The sequence below is a fragment of the Myxine glutinosa genome, chromosome 11, assembly GCF_964187855.1.
Source record: "Myxine glutinosa chromosome 11, kmMyxGlut1.1, whole genome shotgun sequence".
NCBI lineage: Eukaryota > Metazoa > Chordata > Myxini > Myxiniformes > Myxinidae > Myxine > Myxine glutinosa.
In genome coordinates this window covers 57,373,084-57,387,022 of record NC_136271.1, presented here as the reverse complement: position 1 = coordinate 57,387,022, position 13,939 = coordinate 57,373,084, and the positions used below count along the sequence as shown (strand labels likewise).

The window sequence follows — 13,939 nt, the reverse complement described above, 5'->3', positions numbered from 1 at the left end:
GTCATATATGATGGTGAGTGTGAAGTGATGTTCAGGTAGGTTCATTATTGCTGTGGCAAAGGAAGAATGACATTTGTGGTGAACCGCTGCTCAGACCGGATGTGATGCAATAATCGAAACAGCTTGGGAGATCTCTGAGAAGACAACATCTGGTCGCCCTCATCACAATGAATTGCTTTCTAACACACACTTGTAATTTCAAACCATAACCTACTACGTACAGGTACAATACACCAATTAAACTGCTGGTTGGGATTAAAGGCCTCCATGACGACTAACAAAGGTATTATCTTAGGTTCTCTGTACCACAAACCAACTACATTCGTACAGCTGCAGAAGAGGCATATAGCAATGCACTGACCTCATCAAGAGTGTACATTAAACAGCACTCAATTCCGGGTTCTGTTGTACTGCTGTTTGCAAGGACCGTCTGTATTCCCACCGGAAAACTATGTTCCTCATGGCCGTACATCATCCAGGTCACACTTCAGGTGAATATACCCTCCAGCGGAGAATAAATGTGCCGGCAAATTGCCTCGTGACGAATTCCCAACATGGCGCCACGTTGTCTTCGTGCAAGGACAAAAGTTGTCTTCAAAAAGCCGATACATTATATTAGGGTAAAAAAAAAAAAAAAACCTAAAAAATTGGCACATGTGCCAGTTCAAGTGTGAGCATGTCACATGCAATACGCCCTCTAAGATTACCTAGTCACTGCAATGGGCCAGATGCCACCTGAGGCTGGACTGCCAACTCTCATGTATAAGGAGTCAGGTTGCACACTCTGGGCTGTGAAAAATAAATATTAGGATCCTGATGAAAGTGCATCGAGCATGGGAGAGGGGAGAGGGGAGAGGCAGGCAGGAGGTGATGACACTTCACGCTCACTCTGTCAACAGCTGCTGGAGAAGGCTCGATCCTTGTACGTGGCCGGGCGCAGACATGACCGACTGGGTCGCACACGCCGACCCCCCTGCTGGTTGGCAGAGGTACGAATCGTTCCCCAGCACGTTCACCGTGCACTGCACGTCGGCATACACCTGAACCTGCTGCATTGGATTTTGCACGGGATGCAGCAAAACCGGTGAGGTTCAACCTACTGCAAACATTTTTGTATTATTAAACAGAAGACAATTGAATGCGTCACCCCTGCTGGCTGTGTGTGTGTATGTGTGTGTTTGCGTGTGTGTGTGTATGTGTGTGTTTGCGTGTGTGTGTGTGTGTGTGTGTGTGTGAGTGTGTGTGTGTGTGTGTGTATGTAATTTGTTGTTGGCTGCTATCTCCACACGTGCGTGGGTTTCAGGAGATGGAACTCAGACCAAGCAGGTCTCAAAGTATCCACCTTTGTGTGTGTGTGTGTGTGTGTGTGTGTGTGTGTGTGTGTGTGTGTAATATCTGTGTGTCTAATATGGAAAAAATAGGGGCATTTATAAAAATAGGGGCCTGGTATAATAAAGCAGTATACTACACCGATTAAAGGTATTTTAAAAAGTATCACGGCATCTTAAACCAATTGTAATGGTTGCTAGGAGACAGCGCAGCATGTAGAATCATACAAATGTAATCACAAGACTTTAGTTTAAAAAAACAAAACCTTTTCTGGGGGGCAACCCCCCCCCCCCCACCCACCCTTCACCTCCTTCTCCTCCCTTGCCCCCAAACGTCCCCTTCCCGTAGACGCCGAATTTCTCAATGCCATGAACAAACATTGCTACATCCACGGCTGACGACGGTTGTGATCAAGCTTCATCAAAACTGTGTGTAGTTTTGGAGGAGCAAATACCTATTTTCGGTAGTCGAGCCCCACGCACACCACCTTAAACCCAGAAATTTTTTAATGCCGTGAACAGACTTTGGTGCATTACGGGTGATGAAGGTCGTGGTCAAGTTTCATCGAAATTTGAAATGGAAGAAAATACCTATTTCCAGGGGTGAAACGTGGACCCACGTTGACCCCCGGTAGATTCCCTTAGCTCCCGATTTTTTTTAATGCCATGAACAAATTTGAGTTTTAATGCCATGACATACCAAGTATCATTTTCGTGCCATTTTTCGTGCACATTTGCGTGCCGTGCATTTTAATGCCAGCCACAATCCGATCAGCATTTTGAAGAAGTTGCAAGTGTTTACGGACTGACGGAGGGACGACGCACCATCCCATAAGCTTCCAGGTACTATGTTCCAGGTGAGCTAATAAAACTAGAACGACACTCTTCGACGTCATAACCTCGACGAAAACATCATGATACACATGCCTCTGCCCACATTATTACATCATGATACACATGCCTCTGCCCACATTATTACATCATGATACACATGCCTCTGCCCACATTATTACATCAGTATCACATTTTTACCTGACATGACCTCTGACCTCATGGAAATCACATAAGGTTTTTTTTGAAAAAAGGCTTTTTTCAAATTCCTCATGAAATCATTCCATTTCAAAAAAAAATTCAATCTCTTGCAGTTCTTCCTTTCGAAATTCTCGAAACTCTCCAAACCTTCATTCCACCCCTCTATCATTTTCAAACGGATCTCTGACTTAAACATCACAACAAACCCAGTTTGTAATAAATGTTCGTTTTTCATCAATCGTCCACTTTCTAAAATCCCCCCTCACCCCTCCCCTCCTAAACTCCCCCCTCGCACCTCCCCTCCTAAACTCCCCCCTCACCCCTCCCCTCTAAATCTCCCCACTCGCCCCTCCCCTTCAAAACTCATCCCCCACCCCTCCCCTTCTAATCTCCCCCCTACTATCTTTCTCCAGTTCTCCCCCCTCCTCCTCAAAGCTGCCTCCTCCCCACTTCCTCTCCCTTCCATCACATAAATCCACCTCCTACAACCTTCGACTTTGCTCTGCCCCCCCCCCCTCCCCTCAAACAACACCTCACTGTGCCCCTTCCCATCACCATCAAATCTTTTGTCCTCCTCATCCTTCCCTTTCTCCAAACTCTTCTGCAATACTATCAACAGCTCTCCCTACCTCCCCCTAGCAATCCTCATCTTACCCTACCCCTCCCCTGTCCTGCACCAGATGCTCCCCCTCCCTCTTCATTAACGGTATGGACCTCAAACATCTGGGGCCTTCGCTCAAACCTGATTGGTCTCTCCATACTGGTTGCTTCTGACAAACCAGACGTAATCTGCTCAACAGAAACTTTCCTCCTTCAAGATGTCTCTGATTCCTTAATATCTCTTCCTGGTTACTCCCTCTTCCGGTATGATAGACCTGAGCCTCGTCCTGGTGGTGGGGTTGCTATCTTTATCAAAAATTCTGTTCCTCACTCTCCTTGCACTGTCCTCTCTCCACCTCACCCCCAGGAATACCTTTGGCTACGGCTTCCTCTCCGCTCCCACCTTTTGTTCATATGTGTGTTGTACCGTGTGCCAAACAATGATGACTCCATTTACATTTCGCTGTCTGACAACATGGACCAACTTCTATCCACTCATCCCAACTCTCTCTTCCTCATATGTGGTGACTTCAACTGTCATCATGCCAGCTGGCTGGGTGTGGGTACCTCTCTCACCAGCCATGGCATCTCAGCAAAGGACTTCTGCGACTCATTGGGACTGACACAATCTGTCAATTTCCCAACCCAGATCTCAGTCAATGGAGTATCTTCTCTTCTAGACTTGGTTATGACAAACTTCCCTGCAAATGTCTGCTGCTCTTCTTCTGCTCCAATCGGTCCTTCTGATCATGTGCTTGTCAAAGTGGACATCTCTCTGACCATTCTCAGAGAGCCTCCTCAGCGTCGACAAGTCTGGCATTTCACTCAGGCTGACTGGCATTGTCTTCTAGCAGCCATCAATCGTCTGGACTGGTCTCCCATCTCTACTGCCTCTGACATCAACTCTTCCTGGGAATTCTTCCAAAGTAAACTGCTCTCTCTTATGCACAGATTTATCCCATCTTGTCTTCAGTTGTCATACCCTTCCTCCCGTCCATGGTACACTGAAGCTTGTGGTGAGGCAGTTGCCATGAAGCAACTTGCCTTCACCTCATGGAAAGCAAATCCAACTGAAGGTAATCTCCGTTCCTTTCACAAAGCTCGGAACCGACTCCTCTCCGGCCTTGCTCCCCCAGCTCTCTCTGTGCTTTGTCCCCCAAATATACCTACAGGTCACACAAGATCTGCCAACAACCCTCTTCTGGTGAAACAGCCAAAATCTAGGCTCTCTGCTCACCTTCACTCTTTCATTCCTCTTTTCTCCCACCTCTGGAACAAACTCCCACACTCCCTTCAATCCCACTCTTCCCTCCAGGTCTTCAAAACAGCTGTTCACCACCATCTCTCATCTTCCCCCATCCAAAACCTTGATCTTTTCTACCCCCGTTAAAACACCCCAGATCCACTTTTTTGCAATACCGACTTCTTTCCTGAAATTCCCAGTAGTGTTCATTTGATTTATAACATGTACCTCTCCCTCCTCCCCCAGCCTTACCCCTTCCACAGTTCTCCCGACGTCCCTGTTCTCTACTGTTGTTGTGCTTGGTGCTTCCCCCTCTCTCCCCCTCTTGTCTCCAGCTCCCTTCATTGTATGTTTTATGTGTTAGCTCTTACACGAGCCTCAATTCTGTATACAAAAATAAAAATAAAAAAACTTCCAAAAGATCAAACTTCCAAAATCATCAATTTTACTCGTCAATTTTAATCCGATTGACTTGAAAATTTAATAGCATTTGCAAAGTGCTTCACTGAATTGGGAAACCAACTATTTTCAGGTCAAAAGGTTAAAGGTCAACTCAATGTCAACCTTCCAAAATCATAAATTTTCATCTGAAAAATCGTCACTTTTCATCATCCTATTGACCCGAGCTTTGATCAAGATCGTCAATTTTAATCTTGATGAAATGGACAATTTGATGGATCAATGGCAACCTTTTTTGGGGGGTGAAGGAGGGGGGGGGGGGTGGGTAGTTGATTTTGCAAGTATCGTGCTCTGCATGATGTCTCCTTGTTTGTCTGTTTGTGAACAAGATATCTCAAGTTGTGGAAGATAGTTGTGGATGGATTCAGATGAAATTTGGCAGAGAGGTATTGTATGTGGCAAGGACGAAATTATTTGATTTTGGTGAAGATCGGGATTCGGATCCGGCTAGTAGAACTTTTTAGTGATTCTTCACCATTGAGTGATATGGCTGAAACCGACATATAGCAGGATATCTCAAAAAGTTGTGGATGGATTTTGGACGAAACTTGGTGCACATGTTGTGTCTATGACAAGGACTAATCGATTCGATTTTGGTGAAGATCTGAATATGGATTCGGATACGAGAATTATTTAATTCTTAAGTCATTCATCACCACTGAGAGATCGGGTGAAAAGCGATATATAACATGATATTTAAAAAAGTCATGGACGAGTTGGTTAGGTGACAAGAACAAGCCGTTAGATTTTGGTTCAGGTCGGAATCCAGATTCGGCCTATCAGTGGGATACAAAACAAACTGTTCAGCCTGGCGGAGGTATCAACTATACCGAGTGAAATTCTAGTTCATTTTTTGATTAATCAATTAATTGATTAATTACTTAATAATTATATTATCGATTAATTCAGTACTTATTTATTTTCTTTATCATCTGGGCAATATATCAGGCACCTTTTGAGCTGGAAAGCTGATATTTGGACAAGTCAATGACCAAGTGATTTGGCTGTAAAGGGTATTTTTGTTTTATTGATGAATCAATCAATATATTAAATATTTCAGCATTCAATTATTTACTTCATTAATTTTCAAAAGGTTACAGATTCAGATGAAATGGTGGTGGTTTATGTATTCGATTAACTACATGATTAATAAATTAATTATTTTACGATTACTATTTATTTATTTTCATTATTAATCACTTATTTAATTTCTTCCTCATCTGGACAATGGCGTCAGGAAATGCGTTGGCGTCAGGAAGGGCATCCGGCCATAAAAACATTGCCTCAAACAGGGAACCATGATTGTCATGGGGCCCGCAAGGCTAACCCCCGCTGTAGCGGGGAAAAATGGCCTTAAAACGATCATTCATTCATTCATTCATTCTGGACAATATCTCAGGTACCTTTTGAGCTAGGCAGCTGATATTTGGACCCGACAGTGACCAATTTGGCTATAAAGGATATTTTTGATATATTAATTAATCAATTAATCAATTAATTATTTATTGATTCATTAATTAATCGATTATTTATTTATTTATTTTGATTAAATAATTATTTAATTAATTTTCAAAAAGCTACAGCTTCGGATTAAACTGGTGGTTTAGGTATGCCATTAGCCAACTGATCAAGAAATTAATTATTTATTGATCCATTAATTAATCGATTATTTATTTATTTATTTTGATTAAATAATTATTTAATTAATTTTCAAAAAGCTACAGCTTCGGATTAAACACTGGTGGTTTAGGTATGCCATTAGCCAACTGATCAATAAATTAATTATTTATTGATTCATTAATTAATCGATTATTTATTTATTTATTTTGATTAAATAATCATTTAATTAATTTTCAAAAAGCTACAGCTTCGGATTAAACACTGGTGGTTTAGGTATGCCATTAGCCTACTGATGAATAAATTAATTACTTTACGATTATTATTTATTTATTTTAATTACGCAATTAATCAATGGATTATTGAACACCACTCCCTCCCAATACTGTCTCTGTGCTGAACGGTGCTGCCACAGCAATGCCATTCATTGGAGGATATGTTATTTATTTATTTGGCATGGGGGAGGTGTACTTTGAATGTATCTGTACTTGTTCTGCTATTTTATCAAAAAGACATACACAACAGTTAGATACAAGAAGAGCTAACATGGTTAATGGCACTTGTGCCATATCCATACGCCAATGAACTCAATGTACCAACCCATTTTCACTGTTAACTAACTTAACATCGATGTCCCTTTAAATAACCCTGGGTGCTAATGTTTTTCTAAATAAGGCCATGCTGAACCATATGATGATGGACTTTCCACTGCATGTGTACCTGCTCTGTTCCCGTTCTGCCCACTTGCATTCCCGGAGGTTCGATGCATTCAGAGGGCCGTGAGACAGAGGTGGGACATACGTATATGCCAGGAGTAACCATGTGCTGGGGCCGAGAAACACAACCCCTGGAATGAAGAAAAAAAGGCAAAGGTAACCTCAGTAACGTTCTCACAGAATATGTCACAAGTCCAGGTCAAACTTGCATGCCTTACTCATCTCACCGATTTTGTGCATTGGGTGTATCTGCTGAATCAGGAATGGGCCGCCAACCAAGATCGGGTGAGATCGGACGGAAGTCAATTAGTGCAGACCTCCTCAAGTGTCTCATCCCAAGTGAAGCAAGATGACCTTGGCCTCCATACACTGGATCCGATTGATGGGTCATATCTGCAAGAGGTTAAAATTCTCATTTACGAGTAGATGAATAAGCATTTACTTTGAATATGAGAGAGATGCGCACCTGTGGTGTGAAACTGGAGGTTGTTTTGCTCCAGAGGATTGCTCCGAACGTGCTCATACGAACGGGTAGCAGGTCCCATCTCCACTAGAGCAGCCTGCTGCTGTATCATGCCGGAATTTCCTTGTTGGACGATCACATTGGGACTTATGGGGCTAAACTGAGTGACTAGTTGTGGTTGCGGAGCTCCTGGCGTGGCTGTACTAGGAATCCGATGCATGTACAGCTGTGTTGAGGAATCTGAAGAAGACAGCAGGAAGCTGGAGGGAACCACAGGACCGGGTGGTACACCACATGCCAGTGTTTGCTTCATTGGCATGTTGTGCTGTGGATGTTGCTTCCGTCTGAGCATCTCACGTCTTTGCTGCATCATAGCTTGTACATTCATTGGTTGCTGGAGAAGGAGCCAGGTTAGAGGTGGAGCAGAGACGGAAGGATGTAACATTTCATATAATTCCAATACTCATCATCAAAGTACAGCACACCATGTTCCAGAGGAGATTTTTCAGCCTCTTGTCCCACCAGAAGTTATTGGGGATATAAATATCTATTAACTTTCAGAGCATCTTGAAATCCAGTGAAGGTTAATGAACCGATTACATTAAGGCAAGAGAAGGTGAGCGTACGGATGCAAAATTATTTCAAATTGCCGATAAAATTAATCTGAACCTGTCTGTGCTAACTTTAGGCCTAAATTAATTGTGCCAATGTCCAAGAATGTTTGTATTTTTATTTAATATCGGTCAACTTCTCAAGAATATAAGGAGTTGCCTCCGAGTTACATTAGTACACGATTCCGATTTAATAGCGGGACATAAACATGCTTCACAAAAAGCACCTCAGTGCACACCTTCAGATGATGAGGTACAAGATCAAGTGACAAAATGACGTCGACTAAACACGTACCTTCCGGGTTGTCAACCAACCGTGTTGAAGTACAATCATCTGATTAAAAATAGCAATTATAAAATAATCATCAGCATACTTTTGTGTGCAGCATGCGGCTCCTGGTTTGCCCAATACAGCACTTTCAAAAACGAATGCCAACTAGGCCTTTTGCACATGTGCTGTGTGTGCATTTTCAGTGACTCGTTTATGTTTATGCTCGCCGGGCACTTTTAACCTGCCTTTGCAAGAGAGAATTCTGGAATTAAAATCGTCTTTTAAACATAATTTTCAGAATTTAGACGAAAGAGTGGCAATTTCAAAATGTTTAACCATAATTGTGTTCCTGGATGCAAATCTGACTCACAAAAATCGAACTAAAATATGCCATTTTGTGTTTGTCTGTCTGACCATGATTCATGCAGTCGTTACTTAACCAATCTCAACCAAGCCTGCCAGGGAGAATAAGGGTCACTTGACATAGGTTGTAGCGACTTAATTTGCCCTCCGCCCTAAGGGGGGTTTTCCACCATGGACAAATGTCATGCTCAGGTGTATAGATAGCTTATCATAGTGTTTTTACAAGGCTGCTTCTAATAACAAAAGTAATAACAACACTTATAATAATAGTATGATATGAGTATGACATATAGGGCATAATAGTGGTTATGACCTGGGCATAATAGTATGACAAAACAACATTAACAAAAATAATATCTCCCCTCCCCAAGGGGGTTTGCCTCCTTGGCCAAATGTCTTGTTAATGTGTATAAATAGCTCATCATGGCATTTCGTGGGCCACCCCGACCAGAAGTAAAAAAAATATTATAAACCACAAAGACATATGATTACCCTTATAAACAGTCGCCATGGCTCTCTTCCTTATGCACGGCCACATCTTTTAAGTTAGAAACTCCAAACTCAGGGTACAAACACAACTTTATGTTGGGGGTAACATACGCTATGTGGCCGTGGCCACACGGGAAGGTGTGGGGTGAGGGGCATAAATTCTCTATGTAAATGTGTATTGTGTAGCGCCACCTGGTGGTTGTGGCAAGGGTATTACAATCACCTTTTTACCTGGGCAATGCTGAGGTTAAAGCACTCTTCACATGGGTAAATCTGTCCTCCTTCCCTTCCCCCCAACTACCCCAAATGGATGGAGGGGGTCTGTCATTGCATGTGAGACATTTCTAGCAGGAAGAAATGTCTGCAGGACAAATATATAAATATATATTTGGAAAAAAAAAATAAAAAAATAATAATAATATATATATATATATATATATATAAAACACAGTTTGTGTGTGTGTAATGTTACCGATAGACTCCTAAACGGAGAGGCTCACGTGCTTGATATTTGGCATAGACATAGCCATTGAGCCTGGGAAGGACATGGCCTACCTAAAAATATTTGACGAGATCCATATTTTTTATTCATATTTACCTCAGCGCATTTCAGCGAGGAATATTATACACGGAATCTGAGCCGGTGGCAGAGCAGCATGCTGATTCGCTCAGAGCGATCACGTGATGTTCCAGCCTTGCCGCCATAATCTCACAGTTACGCGTTCGCACGTAATTCAGAGCGAAAAGCGATTGCGTTTTTTCACATTTCAGCGAGGAACATTGCCATTCACACCACATAGGTTTTTTTTTCTTTCATCTTTAGATCCATATTTTTAGCCATAACGTAGCGAACGTAGCGTAACCATAACCCCTCCCCCTCCCCCCTACCTTCCCCCTCCACCCTACCCTCTCCCCTTCCCCACTCCCCCTCTCCTCCACCTCCCCCCTCTTCTCCCTTCCCCTCCCCTCCCCCCCTCCTCCCCTCTCCTCCCCCCCATTCCCCTCCCCTCTCCTCCCCTCCCCCCCATTCCCCTCCCCTCCCCTTCCCCTCCCGGCAATGCCGGGCACTTCTGCTAGTATATATATATGTGTGTATATATATATATATATATATATATATATATATATATATATATATGTATGTATGTATGTATGTATGTATGTATGTATGTATGTATGTATATATATATATATATAGATATATATATATTGTTGCGGTTTTGAGAACCTACACTTGTAAATATCACATCATTAAAGGTTAAAGGTAGCAACCCATAGATAGGCCACAAGCAACACGTAGGTCACCATAGGACATCAGTTATTTCATAATATGTGTTAGATAAGGCAATTCCCAATAGTTGAATCTGCGTTGTGTCAATCAAATAAGAAGTAGGCCCTTTCGTCCATTTTGCCAGCCTCCCCTCCCAAGCGATGCCATTAAGCGCGCCCTCCAGTCTGTGCCCCATGGCCCTTTCCAATTTGGTGCGCTCCTTGGCCAGCAGCAGCAGCCTTAGCTGCCCGTAAGCTCGCTCAACGCCGCCATAAGCCACGAGGTGAGGCCCGGAAAAAGGGGGCGGAGCGCCAGGGAGAAGGTGTGGCCACGTCACCCAGCCGTCAGGGCGGGGCCGGTAAGACCTAACCAGCCAACCAGGGCTGAAGTGACATCGCCTGACAGGTGTGGCTTTTGGGCTTGCAGAGCGATCTCTGGCTGGATTATAAAAGCGAGCGCACAAAGCCCTTTCACAGGACTCGTTGCAAGGTTGGCTTTTGAGAGGACTGATGAGAAGAGCTTGTGTTAAAGAGGACTCTCGCTAAGCACTCGAGTGAAAGATTGATTAAAAGAGGACTTATTGGGGAGAGCGCACATTTACAAGACTTATTGGGAGAGCGCACATTTACAGGACTGATGAGAAGAGCTTGTGTTAAAGAGGACTCTCGCTAAGCACTCGAGTGAAACATTGATTAAAAGAGGACGGCGCTTGGTAAAGGACTTATTGGGAGCGCACATTTGAGAGGACTTACTCGCTGGCGCTGATTAAAGAAGGACGGCCAAGGGCTTTCGTGATTACGAAGAACGCGAGAGTATATGCGCTTGATCCAAGAGGGCTCCCTGGCATTGGGAGTTCAAAGAAGGACATTGGAGAGGGGGCGTTTGGCGCGGGTCGTGTGCCTATTACGTACGCTAGTACCAGCCTTCCCCCCCCCCCCCACCCCCCCCTGTCATTATAACTGTCCGTTTGCGTCACGCTACACGCAGAGCTGCCTGCCGAGTTTCGTCAGCTGGACCGGAGGATGGACCGGAGCCGGGCTGGAGCCTGGACGCGCTGGTGACCTTCCAACCTACCATCTGCAATTCCCCGTGTGAGTGTCTGTGTGTGTGAGACGGGCCCGTTTGTCCAGGGAGTAAGTTAAGCCTGTAATTAAGACTGCCCTGTGTACTTCTCCTTCCTCTTTCTTTCCTGTATATTTCTTTCGTTTCCTCTTCTCCTTCTTGTACATTTGTAATAAATTGCCTTGTTCTTCCTATTTTCTTGGTTTCCTCTCCATCCGATCGCATCAGTCTTTTCTCTCATTGGGTAAGCGTGGCACGATTCGGAACCGCTATAATCGGGTCTAGTCACCTGTTAACAGCTCGGATCGCGGATTGCTATCCGCTCGGCATATTCCATCATATCCGTGATTCGAGCGGGAGTTATTCCCTCGTTTCCGGTCGGCGTTAGTAATTAGGTAGTAGTGAATCCCTAGGCCTAACAAACTCTACCTAACGCCGCGCCGGGAAGGACGTTATAACTTCCAGGACTCGCGTCGGCCAGATAAAAGGACAAGGGGATTAATCCCCCCTTGATAAGGGGAGAGCCGACGTTTGGATATCCGCAGCAATATATATGTGTGTATATATATATTGTTACGGATCTCACCGTCGGCCGCTTTTCCCCTTACCAAGGGGGAATTAATCCCCTTGTCTGTGACTGACCGATGTGAGTCCTGAAGCTGCCCAGCTCCCTCCAGGGAGGCAGGTGAGCAACATCGTTCGAGACCACGGACAAGATGTTAATTTGCCGAGCGGATTAGCAGCCGCAGCTCGAACCATTAACAGAACTAGACCCGATTCTTAGTCGTCGGCCAAATCGTGCCACAGGTATTCAATGTGGAAAAGACAAGGACGAACGGACGAGGAATAAGAAGAAGGCAAAAGTAGGAAATAACAGGATTTATTACTACTAATTATGTACAAGTCAGAAGAAACCAAGGAGGAGGAAAGATACGAAAATAAAGACAGAAGGAGTAAGAAGACACAGTGCAATACTACTTATCTATACAAGCTTACTTAAACCCCAGGACAACATAAAGGACAGACGACAATCAGACTTACACGTGGAATGAAGCAGGAATGAATGGCAGGAGGTGGATGGCTGGACGGACGAGGAGGTGGGATCACAAGGCGGGAAGGATGCGGGTCCGGTTGGTGTGATCGCGCGGCTCGAGGTGAGCAGCCGCCGACCCTCCTCAATCATATCCGCACGGCGGCATTGCTTCGTAGCCGTGGCCGAAACCGCTGTCAAAGCTCAAAGCTGCGGTGGTCTCAAAGCTGCGGTGGTCTCAAAGCTGCGGTGGTCTCAAAGCTGCGGTGGTCTCAAAGCTGCGGTGGTCTCAAAGCTCATGTGTGTTCCATCTGCCGCATCTCTCCGAGGCTTGACCACGCCGTAATGGCGGCAAATGCAGTTGGCAATAAATGCAGTTGGAAATGGAGGCTTTGAGGGAATTTGAAAGAAAGGGGATCTATCTTATTTCAATTCGATGCAATGCAGAGTCAACTAATGGGAAACAGAGCCTTATACTAACATAGAATAAGAAATAACTATTTAGAAGGGTATATGGTGGCCTACGTGCTTGCGATGGATTAACTAAGAGGACGGCCTTTGACCTTTACACTTAATGGAGGTATTTACAAGGATCATTACACTATTTACAGAGGGTGATATTTACAACAAAAGATTCTCAAATCCGCAACACTGCACCCTCATCGTCCAGGCACGTCCCGGACCTATAAAACTTTACTTAGTGTGGCACGTAGGTGTAATTCCCTCTACAATTAACCTGACCCTGAGTGTGACAGTTTTAAAACACAAATAAGTATGTCCCTCTGCTGCATTGCACCCTACCTAACAGATTCACGCCCACAGGATAACCGAATTGCGGAATGGTTTTCAAACTAAACATGTATGGTGGGGAGCATTATTTACAAGTGACGCTAATTGTATTTACACTGCAACCCAGGACCTGCGATTTCCTTTGGGGGAAACAAAAAGAAAATCCTGTGGGAGGGGAGGAGACAGCATGCACTGCATCGACGCACCAGCACCAATAAAGAGCACCAAAACACAAAAGCACCATAAAGCACCAGAGTGCATAGTCACCATAGTTCCATAAAAATATAAAAAACTGATGCTGGTCTTCCTCTTCGGCTCCCTCTGCTGGCCGTTGTGGTTCTTGATGTTGTCAACTTGTTCTTCTTGCTGGCGGCCTATTTGGACATAAAACAAAAGCACAACCGTGTCCACTGTTTTTTTATTTATGGCCCACAGGGGCAGACTATGGGTGGTTCACCTGTGTGGCATAGGTGCTACGTCACCGAGGTCCGCAAGCAAGATCTTGGGCCATCGTGGCCGGTCACAGCAGAGGGGCCATGCCCCAACCCGTGGGGTCCATGAGTGGTGCCCAGCCACCGACATGTGGTCCATAAGTG

The 13,939-nt window shown here is 44.4% G+C and overlaps 1 protein-coding gene across 1 annotated transcript in view; it reads right to left on the bottom strand.

Moving 5' to 3' along the window:
* Positions 1-7,903, bottom strand: part of LOC144894281 (uncharacterized) — a 9,665-nt gene extending 1,762 nt beyond the window's left edge. The window contains exons 1-4 of the mRNA XM_078786700.1: positions 7,462-7,903; positions 7,223-7,388; positions 7,000-7,126; positions 1-1,049 (exon numbers count right to left, since the gene is read on the bottom strand). The exon at positions 1-1,049 is cut by the window's left edge and continues 1,762 nt beyond it. Of these exons, the coding sequence (XP_078642826.1) occupies positions 885-1,049; positions 7,000-7,126; positions 7,223-7,388; positions 7,462-7,903 (900 nt within the window). The 3' untranslated portion in view covers positions 1-884. The remainder of the gene's footprint in view (positions 1,050-6,999; positions 7,127-7,222; positions 7,389-7,461) is intronic.
* Between the last annotated feature and the right edge of the window lie 6,036 nt (positions 7,904-13,939).